The sequence below is a fragment of the Cetorhinus maximus genome, chromosome 4, assembly GCF_964194155.1.
Source record: "Cetorhinus maximus chromosome 4, sCetMax3.hap1.1, whole genome shotgun sequence".
Taxonomy (NCBI): Eukaryota; Metazoa; Chordata; class Chondrichthyes; order Lamniformes; family Cetorhinidae; genus Cetorhinus; species Cetorhinus maximus.
The window spans coordinates 37,007,076-37,020,192 of record NC_135882.1 but is presented as its reverse complement, the minus strand read 5'-3'; the positions used below and the strand labels follow the sequence as shown (position 1 = coordinate 37,020,192).

Below are 13,117 nucleotides of genomic sequence, written 5' to 3'. Positions count from 1 at the left end.
GAGAGTGTTAGTGTGTGTGAGAAAGAATGATTGTGTGTGTGTGAGAGTGTGTGAGAGAGAGTGAGTATGTGTGAGAGAGAGTTAGTGTGAGTGTGAAAGAGAGAATGAGTGTGTGTGAGAGCGTGAGTATGAGAGAGAGTGAGTGTGTGTGCGAGAGAGAATGAGTGTGTGGTGGAGAGTGAGTGTGTGTTAGAGAGTGATTGAGTGTGTGAGAGAGTGAATGTATGTGAGTGTGTGTGTGAGAGAGAGAGTTAGCGTGTGTGAGAGAGTGAGTGTGTGTGGGAGAGAGTGTGTGTGTGCGAGAGAGTGTGTGTGTGAGAGAGAGTGTATGAGAGAGTGTGTGTGAGAGAGTGTGAGTGAGTGTCTGTGAGAGAAAGTGTGTGTGAGAGAGCAAGTGAGCGTGTGAGAGAGTGTGAGAGAGAGTGAGTGTGTGAGAGAGTGTGTGTATGTGTGTGAGGCAGAGTGGGTGTGTGTGAGAGAGAGTGTGTGTGTGCAAGAGAGTGTGAGTGAGTGTGTGTGAGAGAGTATGAGTGAGTGTGTGTGAGTGAGTGTCTGTGAGAGAGTGTGAGTGTGCGTGAGAGAGAGTTAGTGTGTGTGAGAGTGTGAGTGCGTGTGTGTGAGAGTGAGTGTGTGAGAGAGAGTGAGTGTGTGAGAGAGTGTGTGTATGTGTGTGAGACAGAGTGAGTGTGTGTGAGAGAGAGTGAGTGTGTGTGCGAGAGAGTGTGTGATTGTGTGAGAGAGTGTGAGTGTGTGTGAGTGAGTGTCTGTGAGAGAGTGTGAGTGTGTGAGAGAGAGAGGGTGAGCGTGTGTTTGTGAGAGTATGTGTATGAGAGAGAGTGAGTGCGTGTGTGAGAGAGTGTGTGTATGTGTGTGTGAGGGAGAGTGAGTGTGTGTGAGAGAGAGTGAGTGTGTGTGAGAGAGAGTTAGTGTGTGTGAGAGAGTGTGTGCAAGAGAGTGTGAGTGAGTATCTGTGAGAGAGAGTGTGTGTGTGTATGAGAGAGAGTGAGTATATGTGCAAGAGAGAGTGAGCATGTATGCGAGAGTGTGAGTGAGTGTGTGAGAAAGTGTGAGTGTGTGTGAGAGAGAGAGTGAGTGTGTGTTTGCGAGAAAGTGTGTTTTTGTGAGAGAGGGTGAGTGTGTCTGTGCAAGAGTGAGTGAGTGTGTGTGAGTGAGTGACTGTGTGTGAGAGAGAGAGTGTGTGTGTGTGAGATAGAGAGAGTGAGTGTGTGTGAGAGTGTGTGTGAGAGAGAATGCGAATGTGTGTGTGTGAGAGTGTGTGAAAGTGACTGTGAGAGAGAGTGTGTTTGTGTGAGTGAGTGTGTGAGAGAGTGTGTATTTGTGCGTGTGAGAGAGAGAGACAGTGTGTGTGTACATGTGTGTGTCCCGTTGTGTATGCCTCGTTCTATGTGCGTGAGTGTATGTCCCATCATGTGTGTGTAAGTGAGAGAGTAAGTGTGTGTGCCCCATTTTGTGTGTGCCCGTCCCATTTTCTGCATGTTTCCCATTGTGTGTGCCTGTGTGTGTCCCATTTTGTGTGTGTGTGAGAGAGATTGAGAGTGAACAAGTGAGTGTATGTGTCCCGTTTTGTGTCCACACCGTTTTGTGAGTGCATGTGTCCCATTTTGTGTGTATGTGTTTGTCCCATTTTGTATGTTTGTGTCCTGTTTTGTATGTGTGTGTCCCATTTTGCATTTGTGTGTGTACCGTTTTGCGTGTGTGTGCGTCCCGTTTTGCATGTGTGTGTCCAGGTCCCATTGTGTGTGTGTTTGAGAGAAAGAATTTGAGTGTGTGTCCTGTTTTTTGTGTGTGTATGAGAGAGTGTGGGTATGTGTGACAGTGTGTGTGACAGCGAGACAGTGTGTGTCCCGTTGTGTTTGTGTGTGAGAGAGAGAATGCGAAAGTGACTGTGTGTGAGAGTGAGTGAGCATGTGTGAGAGAGTGAATGAGTGTGTGCGCGAGACAGAGTGAGTGAATGTGTGCAAGAGAGGGAGTGAGTGTGTGTGTGAGAGAGTGCAAATGTCTGTGTGAGAATGTGCAAGTGTATGGGAGAGGGAATGTGTTAAAGTGAGTGTGTGTGTGTGAGAGTGCGTGCGTGTGTGAGTGAGTGTGAGTGAGAGTGAGTGTATTTGTTTGTGTGTGAGAGAGTGAGTGTATTTGTGTGTGAGAGAGACAGTGTGTGAGAGAGTGTGTATGTCTCATTGTATGTGCGTGTGTGTATGTGTGTGTGAATGAGAGAGAGCAAATGTGTGTGTGCCCCATTTCGTGTGTGTGTCCGTCCAATCTTGTGCATGTTTCCCATTGTGTGTGTCCTGTTGTTGTTGTGTGTGTGCCTGTGTGTGTCCCATTTTGTGTATGTGTGTGTGAGAGAGAGAAAGAGAGTGAATAAGTGTGTGTCCCCCATTTTGTGTCCACACCGCTTTGTGCGTGTGTGTGTCCCATTTTGTGTGTGTGTCCCATTTTGTATGTTTGTGTCCCATTTTGCGTATGTGTGTGTGCTGTTTTTCATGTGTGTGTCCCATTTTGCATGTGTGTCCGTGTCCCGTTGTGTGTGTGTTTGAGAGAAAGAATGTGAGTGTGCATCCTGTTTTGTGTGTGTATATGAGAGAGTGCGTATGTGTGAGTGTGTGTGTGACAGAGACAGAGTATGTGTCCCATTGTGTTTGTGTGTGTGTGAGAGTGTGAGTGTGTGTTTGTGTGAGAGAGTGCGAAAGTGACTGTGTGAGAATGAGTGTGTGATAGAGAGTGTGAGCGAATGTGAGAGAGAGAGTAAGCGTGTGTGAGAGTGAGTGTGCGTGTGTGAGAGAGATTGTGTGTGTATGTGTGTGAGAGAGAGTGAGTGTGTGTGAGAGAGAGAGTGAGTGTGTGTTTGCGAGAGATAGTGAGTGTGTGTTTGCAAGAGATAATGAGTGTGTGTGCAAGAGAGAGTGAGTGTGTATGTGTGTGAGAGCGAATGACTGTGTGTGAGAGAGTGTGTGCATGTGAGAGTGAGTGTGTGTGTCTGTGTGAGAAAGAGAGTGTGTGAGAGAGAGAGAGCAAGTGTGTGTGAGAGAGAGAGTGTGTGTGAGACAGAGAGTGTGTGTTAGAGAGTGTGAATGAGTGTGTGCGGGGGAGAGTGTGTGAGTGTCTGTGAGAGAGTTAGTGTGTGTGTGAGAGAGTGAGTATGTGTGAGAGAGAGTGTGTGAGTGTGAGAGAGTGAATGTGTGTGAGAGTGAGTGTGTGTGTGAGAGAGTGTGTGAGAGAGAGTTAGTGTGAGTGTGAGAGAGAGACTGAGTGTGTGCAAGAGAGTGTGAGTGTGTGTGAGAGAGTGTGTGTGTGTGAGAGAGAGTGTATGAGAGAGAGTGTGTGTGAGAGAGTGTGTCAGTGTGTGTGTGAAAGAGTGTGTGTGTGTGAGAGAGAGTGCATGTGCGAGAGAGAGTGAGTGTGTGTGAGAGTGTCAGTATGTGTGTGACAGAGAGAGTGTGTGTGAGATAGTGTGAGCGCGTGTGTGTGAGATAGTGTGAGCGTGTGTGTGTGAGAGAGTGCGAGTGTGTGTGTGTGCGAGAGAGAATGAATGTGTGGTGGAGAGTGAGTGAGTGTGTGTGTTAGAGAGTGAATGTATGTGAGAGAGAGCGAGTGTGTATGTGAGAGAGAGAGTTAGTGTGTGTGAGAGAGTGTGTGTGTGAGAGAGAGTGTATGAGAGAGAGTGTGTGTGAGAGAGTGTGTCAGTGTGTGTGTGAGAGAGTGTGTGTGTGCGAGAGAGAGTGCATGTGCGAGAGAGAGTGAGTGTGAGAGAGAGAGTGAGTGTGTGTGAGAGAGGGTCAGTGTATGTGTGACAGAGAGTGTGTGTGAGATAGTGTGAGCGTGTGTGTGTGAGAGAGTGCGAGTGTGTGTGTGCGAGAGAGTATGTGTGCGAGAGAGTGAGCATGTGCGCCAGAGACAGAGTGTGTGTGAGAGAGAGAGTGAGTGTGTGTGAGAGAGAGTGAGTGTGTGTGAGAGAGAGTGAGTGTGTGAGAGAGAGTGAGTGAGTGTGTGTGTGACAGAGAGTGTGTCAGTGTGTGTGTTTGTGACAGAGAGTGTGAGCGTGTGTGGTGTGTGTGTGCGTGAGAGAGAGTGCGAGAGTGTGTATGAGAGAGAGTGCGAGTGTGTGAGAGAGAGAGTGCGAATGTGTGAGTGAGGGTGTGTGTGCGTGAGAGAGAGTGCGAAAGTGTGTGGAGAGAGATTGTGAGTGTTTGTGTGTGAGAGTGTGTGTGTGTGTGTGTGTGAGAGAGAGAAAGAGAGTGATGAAATAAGGTTCCAAGTTAGCATAGTTCATATCATGACATTTGATGTACTGGTGAAATTGATTCAACATGAGTGACAGTTAAGTGCTAAGTGTGATATATAATGCAGTCAATAGTTCTCAGGTCACCCCATCTCTCCATCATCAATGGCCTTTCCTGCTGCTTTCCAGGATTTCCTCCTTCTTGGATGTCAGGCTTATGACTAGAGCTCCATTCCTCACTTTTGTGCCGCTCTCTGGAATTGTGGGCTGTCTTCCCCTGACATGAGAAAAGCCAGAGAGTTAAGAATATGATAGGTTCACTGATCTCTGAGGATAGTTGGTGAGAATTTGAGATAGGTGGCTGTGAGGAATGGGAGCAAGGGGTTAATAGGATGAAAATGAATATAAGTCATGTCAGTTGAGATGGAGATTTGAGGAGGAGGTTGGAGAGGAAGAAAGATGTGTGACAGCGAAGAGCATTATATGAGTTCTGTGCAGAAGACTGCTAGGAGATGAGAGAATGCCGGATGCCTGCTGACAGTTGCAGACCACTCAACTTGCTGGATCTTTTGAGGTCATTGAATCTTTTACAACACGTGAATCCATTCATCGCCTGAGCAACTTCACTCCTTCGTGAAGCTGGCTGACCTTAAGAGGCTCTTTGGCCTCACTGCTTGACCTCCAGGACTAAGTCTGTGAACTGGGGGAGGGCCAGCTTTTCCATGTCATGCATCCATGCTCCTGTTCTTTCCTCCATCGCACTGCTTGTTTTCTTTCAAACAGTGCTGACATTGTGAGATCTGCCATGGTCCCTATAAATAGAGATCCCTTACTGCTGCATTAGGCAATTTTTCCTCCTGTAAATTTAGGGGTTTTAAGGTATAAAACCCTTTTACTCAAAATATCTAAGTTCCAAATTCTTAATTTATAACAATGGGATCCTTAGTTGTGCCTGACCTAACAAGGTACAAATAACTAGTATTTATGAATCAAGTCTTCTTATCGTGTCCATGGACAGTCTATACATGGCCCAGCCAGAACTGGACAAATTTTTGCGCCTTGTTGTTGAATTCGGCAAGATCTGCAACAGTGCAGGGTTCCTCTAGCGATAGGCATTGCAGGAGATGTTGCATAGTCTGTGGCTCAGTTCTACATTCACAAGTTGTCGGGCAAGTTGTATATCCCCATTTGCTCACCTTTGAATGACCTACACCAGTCCTAAGTCTGTTAAGGCACTTCCAGGTTGCCCAGTTGCAATTAGCTCCTGGGGGAAGGCTTTCATCTGGTAGAATTTCCATCACTGGGGGTTGTTCGAGACTGGCGAGCCGGTCTTTCCACAAGACGATGCGGGCTTCAGATGGGGTTGATTGTAATGGAACAACACTGTTCATGAAGCTCTTCCTTGACTTTAGGTGGCTGGGTGTAGGTGTATGACCATGTAGAGGGTGCCTCTCATCTGATGTTTGACAGAGTCGCTCTTTCTTGCTGGCCACCATTCTTCTTATATCAGAAGGACGGTATGAATCAAGTAGAATTTATTAAGCAAGATGTTACATATACTTAACAAAAAGCAGTGAAGACAACATGGAAGATTTTCATCCCTCAAGATTGCCTGGGATTCCAGGCAATGCCTTTCTTCTTCTGCCCTTGAAATGACAATACCTTGAACTGTGTCTCAGAATAATCATACCACAGAAACCATGTTAAAACTGTGCCAATGAAGACTGAAGACAAATGTTCATCTCTTGTTCCCTGAGCTCCCAGAAGTATATTCCATTATGAATAAATGACACATCCTTATAGATACAGAGAAATTGTGCAAACAATGTTGCATCCTCATCAACAATATAACCCATCATAAACATTCATATCAACATATTTTATGTTGGAATGGAATTTGTCCATTTTGGCAGGAAGATTGAAAAAGAAGCATATTATCTAAATGGTGAGAGATTGCAGACCTCTGAGATTCAGAAGGATCTGAGTGTCCTCGTGATGAACCATGAAAGGCTAGTATGCAGGTTAAGCAAGTAATTCAGAAAGCTAATAGAATGTTATCATTTATTGTGAGGGGAATTTATTACAAAAGTAGGGAGGTTATGCTTCAATTGTACAGATGAGACAACATTTGGAGTGCTCGCGCGTTGGAAACAGTTCAGAGAAGGTTTACCAGACTAATACCTGGATTGGGAAGGATGTCTTATAAGGAAAGGTTGGATAGGTTAGGCTTGTTAAGCTGGAGCTGGAGCTGTAAGCTGGAGCTTACAAGGGTAAGAAGGGTAACAAGGGTAAGCTTATAAGGGTAAGAAATTACTTGATTGAAACGTATAAAATCCTGAGGGGTCTTGACAGGGTGGATGTGGAGAGGATGTTTCTTCTTGTGGGAGAATTTAGAACTAGCATTAACTGTGTTCCTCTCCGCAGATGCTGTCAGACCTGCTGAGTTTTTCCAGGTATTTTTATTTTTGTTTTGGATTTCCAGCATCCGCAGTTTTTTGCTTTTATCTAGAACTAGGGGTCACTGTTTAAAAATAAGGGGTTGCTCATTTAAGACAGAGATGAGAATTTTTTTCTCTGAGGGTCGTGAGCCTTCAGAATTCTCTTCCTCAAAAGGTGGTGGAAGCAGAGCCTGAATATTTTTAAGGCAGAGTGAGACAGATCCTTGATATGCAAGGGGGTGAAAGGTTCTCAGGGGTAACTCTTTCGAGTTATCAACAGATCGCATGTAACTCTTTCGAGTACATTCACAGTTCTTGATTTCCGGGAGTGGGACATGAACCCACAACCTTCTGATTCAAAGGCGAGGGTGTTATGAACTGAGCCACAGCTGACACCTCAGGTTATCAGGGGTAGGTGGGAATGTGGAGTTGAGGTTATAATCAGATTAACCATGATCTTTTAATAGTTGAGCAGGCTCAAGGGGCCGAGTGGCCTACTCCTGCTTCTAATTCATATGTTCACATGTAACATCAAGGAAGCATCACCTGGATTTTTGCTGTGCGTCCTTTGCAGGCAATGCTTCATTCTGGGAATTGGAACTCAGAAGAGTTCCAAGAGTAATTTCCTGATGGTTTCTTCAGAACTTGGAGAGGAACCAGCAGCCTGCACAAAAATGTATCCAGTATTTAATTGGCCTCATGGTATGCTGATTGACAGCAATTAGCAGTTAGAGCCATGCCAATTAAGTTACACACCCTAGCAGTAAAGAACACATACTTAAAAAACGTTTCTAACAATCTCCAGTGACATTAATCACTGTTAATTGGAGAATACACTAGAGTCAACTTTAAGCCCTCTAGCCTGGCATAAACACAACAATATAATCTGGAAAATGGTATTGGGTCAATTACTGCTTCAACTACACTGCATTCCAGCTGCCACAATCTTATGGTCTCTCACCTGAAATAGATGGGTACTTTGGCCACCCATCTCAAGACTGTACCAAGATACAGTGGTAGAGCACCAGTAAATGGCGCAACACCATCTTCAGGCCACAATCACCCTGTTTATGCCATTTAGTCATAAAAAAGAATAGACTGGTGGTACAGATTGGTAGAAGTAACCATAACTTTGTTTTATTTTCGCAGGAAATTAAGCCCATCTAAGGCAGGCTGACAACTGAAAATAAACTTGACTGAAATCTGTGAATTAAAGGAATTTACCACCTGAACTATGAACTTTTTAGTTCTCTCTTGAAGCACAAAGGCTCTTCAAAATCATTATTTGTGATTGGCATTTTTGATGTTGAAACATAACAAAGATGAGAAATAACTCAGATGAAACCTGCGTCCATTTTTACAGTGCATTAAACTCTGGAACTGAATGTTCATCATGCTAAGATGTGTTGGCAATCATGAAATCTCTGTAAACACTAATCCCTGCCGGGGTTGCCAATTCATGGAATGTAATGCAATCAATTGTACCAAATAAGGAATTGCTCTTATCAGGGTTCAAATTGGATTTGAATTCCAATATACTGATTTCACATTTAAATTATCAGTGCTAGACTAAAGCATATATTTTCTCTAAACTACCATTCAGCATTGGAATGCAGCAGTGAACATACTACTTGCTGATTCAGATCAGAGACTGATCTCACTGGATCTTCCATGAGATTAATTGAATATTTAAGTGAGCCCCTAGCAGATTTTGTGCCTGCCCAGGGAAACTGCCAGAGAAGATAGTGCCAGGAATTTACATGAATCCTTATAGGGCTTCTGGAAAATTCAAAGAATTATTGGAAATTTAAAGGGATGGTGTGAAAATTGCTTTAGACTCTTTAGAGGCATTTGCCAGGTATTTGCCAACCTTTTCCAAAGCCTGCACAAGTCTAAGATGGAACTGGTAAAACCCAAGTGAAGACAAAATTAATATTGATTTAGAAATAGGGTATTGACAATTGTTGGGCCAGCACAGTACTCAAACCTCATGTGTAAATTGGAGATGTTGCAGGGGTGGATGTTTACCAGTCTAGGACACCCTCCGCAGAAGACTGCAGCTTGTGAATGCGGAGAAGCTGCAGATGTGCAGAATTTGTTCACTTGCAAGAAAGTGAGAACTTGCTAGATACAGAGAACCAGATTTGTTGAAAAAGAGAGAAATAGAGAGATTGAAGGGTGAGGTGCTGAAAATGTGGAGATTATTTGAAGTAGAGATATTAATGTATGGAGACAGTAGAAACTAGAAGAGATAGAGAAATTGTTATAAATGGAGAACCTTATATATTCAGAGAAGGAGCACAAGCTACAAGCAGTGAATTTCATGGAATAGGGAGGTATTATAAATATGGGGAATGAGAAATATCTGCAGATGGAGAAAATTCCAGAGGTTGATCATTTTGCTAGATACAGGGAGACAGTTTTGTAGAACTTGAAAGATATGGAAAAATTGAAGTTGTGGTGAATGCGGAGAAACTGGAAATGTGCAGAATTTGATTATTCGCGAGAAATTGAGAACTTGCTTGATACAGAGAACCAGATTTGCTGATTAAGAGGGAAAAAAAGAAATTGAAGGTCCAGATGAATGCGGAGCAGCTGAAAATGTGGAGAATGTTACAAATAGGGACATTAATGTAAATAGAGAGTAGACAGTAGTAGAATTCAAGAAATTGATAGTAATATTTAAACTTGTACAATCAGAGAAGGAGCAGAAAGCATAAATAGCAAAGGATATGGAGAAATTGAAATTGCAGTGAATGCAGAGAAATGTGCTGAATTTGATTAATTGCAAGAAATTGAGAACTTCCTAGATACAGAGAACCAGATTCGCTGAAAAAGAAAGAAATGGTGAAATTGAAGGATGAGGTGAACGATGCGCAGCTGGGAAAGCGGATATTGTTAGAAGCAGAGATAATAATGCCTGGAGACAGTAGAAAGTGGTAGAGGTAGAGCAGTTGATAGAAATGTTGAAACTTATACACTTGGATAAGGATGAGGTGAACCTTTCAAAGAAGGAGCACAATGTACAAGTAGTCAATTTCATGGGTTTGGGTGATTTTACAAATAAGCAGAATGAGAAATACCTGTAGATAGAGAAAATGCTTGAAGTTGATCGGGAAATATCCAGGAATTGACATTTTGCTAGATATAGAGAACCTATTTGGCAGGCTATGATGTATATGGAGAAATTAAAGTTATGGTACATGCTGAGAAGCTGGAAATGTGCAGAAATTGATTACTTGCAAGAAATAGAGAACTTGCTGGATACAAAGAACCAGATTTGCTGAGAAAAAGAGAAGTTCAGTAATTGAATATTCAGATCATGTGGAGTGGCTGCAAATGTGGAGGTTTGTTAAGAGATAAGGATATTAATGCAGATCGACAGAAATTAGGAGAGATAGAGAAATATCTGTACATAGAAAAAATGCTAGAATTTGATCAATTGCAAAAATTGGGTGTTTGGAAGATACAGAGATGCAGCATTACCGAAGTGGAAGGAAATGGGGAAATGTAAGTTGCGGTGAATGCAGAAAAGCGGCAAATGTGCAGAATGTGTTCACTTTCAAGGAAGTGAGAATTTGCTAGATACAGGGAAACAAGTTTTGTTGAAAAAGAGAGAAATGGATGGATTGAAGTGGGAGATGAATGATGAGCAGCTGGAAATGTGGAGATTGCCTGAATTAGACATGTTAATGTATGTAAACAGTAAAAATGAGTGCAGATAGAGCAATTGTTAGAAATGGAGAAGCTTCTACTTTGAGAGAAGAAGCAATAGCTACAAGTCGTCAATTTCATGGATTTGGGTGATTTTACAAATATGCACAATGAGAAATATCTGTAGATAGAGAAAATGCTTGAAGTTGATCTTTTGCCTGGTATTGAAATTTTGCCAGAAATAGAGAGCCTGTTTGGCATGCTATGAAGTATATGGAGAAATTGAAGTTGCAGTGCATGCTGAGAAGCTGGAAATGTGCAGCAATTGATTAATTGCAAGAAATTGAGAATTTGCTTGATACAGAGAACCAGATTAGCTGAGAAAGAGAGAATTTGAGGAATTGAATGTTCAGGTGATGTGGAGTGGCTGGAAATGTGGAGGTTTGTTACGGAATAGGGATATTAATGTTGATTGACAGTAGTAATTAATGGAGATAGAAAAATGATAGTAAAGAAGAAGCCTTTGCATTCAGAGAAGCAGGAGAAAGTACAAACGGCGGATTTCTTGGAAATGGGAAATTTTGGAAATATGGGGAATGAGAAGTATCTACAGATTGACAAAATGCGAATATTTGATCAATAGCAAAAATTGGGCCGTTTAGTAGATACAAATATGCCGCATTACAGAAATTGAAGGAAATTGAATTTGCGGTGAATGCAGAGAAGCTGCAAATGTGCTGAAATTGATTATTTGCAAGAAATTGAGAACTTACAGAGAATAAGACTTGTTAAGAAAGCAAAATCATTAGTTGCAAGACATTGAGAACTTGATTAGATACAGAGATTGAGATTCGCTGAAAAAGAGAGAATTTGAGAAATTGAATGATGAGCTGAACCACGCTGGAAAAGCGGAAAATGTCTGAAGCAGAGATAATGATGTATGCAAAGAGTACAAAGTGGTAGACATCTATCTGTTGATAGAAATGTTAAAACTTATACATTCGCAGAAGCTACGAATAGTGAACTTCATGAAATTGGAAGATTTTATAAAGATGGGGATTGAGAAATATCTGTAGATAGAAAAAATGGTAGAATTTTAACAATTGCAAAAATTGGGTGTTTGGTAGGTACAGAGATGCAGCATTACCGAAGTGGAAGGAGATGGAGAATGTTAGTTGCGGTGAATGTGGAGAAGCTGCAAATGTGCAGAATGTGTTCGCTTTCAAGGAAGTGAGAATTTGCTAGACACAGGGCAACAGATTTTTTGAAAAAGAGAGAAATGGATGGATTGAAGTTGGAGATGAATGATGAGCAGCTGGAAATGTGGAGATTGCCTGAAATAGACATGTTAATGTATGTAAACAGTAAAAATGAGTGCAGATAGAGCAATTGTTAGAAATGGAGAAGCTTCTACTTTGAGAGAAGCAGCACTCCCTACAAGTCATCAATTTCATGGATTTGGGTGATTTTACAAATATGCACAATGAGAAATATCTGTAGATAGAGAAAATGCTTGAAGTTGACCTTTTGCCTGGAATTGAAATTTTGCTAGAAATAGAGAGCCCGTTTGGCATGCTATGAAGTATATGGAGAAATTGAAGTTGCAGTGCATGCTGAGAAGCTGGAAATGTGCAGCAATTGATTAATTGCGAGAAATTGAGAACTTGCTTGATACATAGAACCAGATTACCTGAGAAAGAGAGAATTTGAGGAATTCAATGTTCAGGTCATGTGGAGTGGCTGGAACTGTGGAGGTTTGTTACCGGATAGGGATATTAATGTTGATCGACAGTAGTAATTAGTGGAGATAGAGAAATGATAGTAAAAATAAACCTTTGCATTCAGAGAAGCAGGAGAAAGTACAAACGGCAGATTTCTTTGAAATGGGAATCTTTAGATATATGGGGAATGAGAAGTATTTGCAGATGGACAAAATGCTAGTATTTGATTAATAGCAAAATTGGGCCGTTTGTAGATACAAATATGCAGCATTACAGAAATCGGAGGAAATTGAAGTTGCAATGAATGCGTTGAAGCTGCAAATGTGCTGAAATTGATTACTTGCAAGAAATTGAGAAATTGCAGAGAAACAGATTTGCTGAGAAAGCAAAATCATTAATTGCAAGACATTGAGAACTTGCTTAGATACAAAGATCGAGATTGGGTGAAAAGGAGAGAATTTGAGAAATTGTAGGGTGAGGTGAACCACGCTGGAAAAGCGGAAAATGTTAGAAGCAGAGATAATGATGTATGCAAACAGTAGAAAGTTTTAGAGATAGAGAAGTTGATAGAAATGTTGAAACTTGTTCATTCGGAGAAGGAATGGAAGCTACGAACAGTGAACTTCATGGAATTGGAATATTTTATAATGATGGGGATTGAGAAATATCTATAGATAGAATAAGTGCTAGAATTTGATCAATTGGAAAAATTGGGTATTTGGTAGATACAGAGATGCAGCATTACCAAAGTGGAAGGATATTGAGAAATGTAAGTTCTGGTGAATGCGGAGAAGCTGCAAATGTGCAGAATGTGTTCACTTTCAAGGAAGTGAGAATTTGCTAGATATAGGGAAACAGTTTTGTTGAAAAAGAGAGAAATGGATGGATTGAAGTGGGAGATGAATGATGAGCAGCTGGAAATGTGGAGATTGCCTGAAATAGACATGTTAATGTATGTAAACAGTAAAAATGAGTGCAGATAGAGCAACCGTTAGAAATGGAGAAGTTTCTACATTGAGAGAAGCAGCACTCCCTACAAGTCTTTAATTTCATGGATTTGGGTG

At 41.9% G+C, this 13,117-nt stretch overlaps 1 protein-coding gene across 1 annotated transcript in view; it reads left to right on the top strand.

Moving 5' to 3' along the window:
- Positions 1 to 7,903, top strand: part of LOC144679573 (regulator of G-protein signaling 22-like) — a 56,636-nt gene extending 48,733 nt beyond the window's left edge. Inside the window, exon 4 of the mRNA XM_078540080.1 lies at positions 7,828 to 7,903. Coding sequence (XP_078396206.1) covers positions 7,828 to 7,845 — 18 coding nt within the window. The 3' untranslated portion in view covers positions 7,846 to 7,903. The remainder of the gene's footprint in view (positions 1 to 7,827) is intronic.
- Positions 7,904 to 13,117: the final 5,214 nt, after the last annotated feature.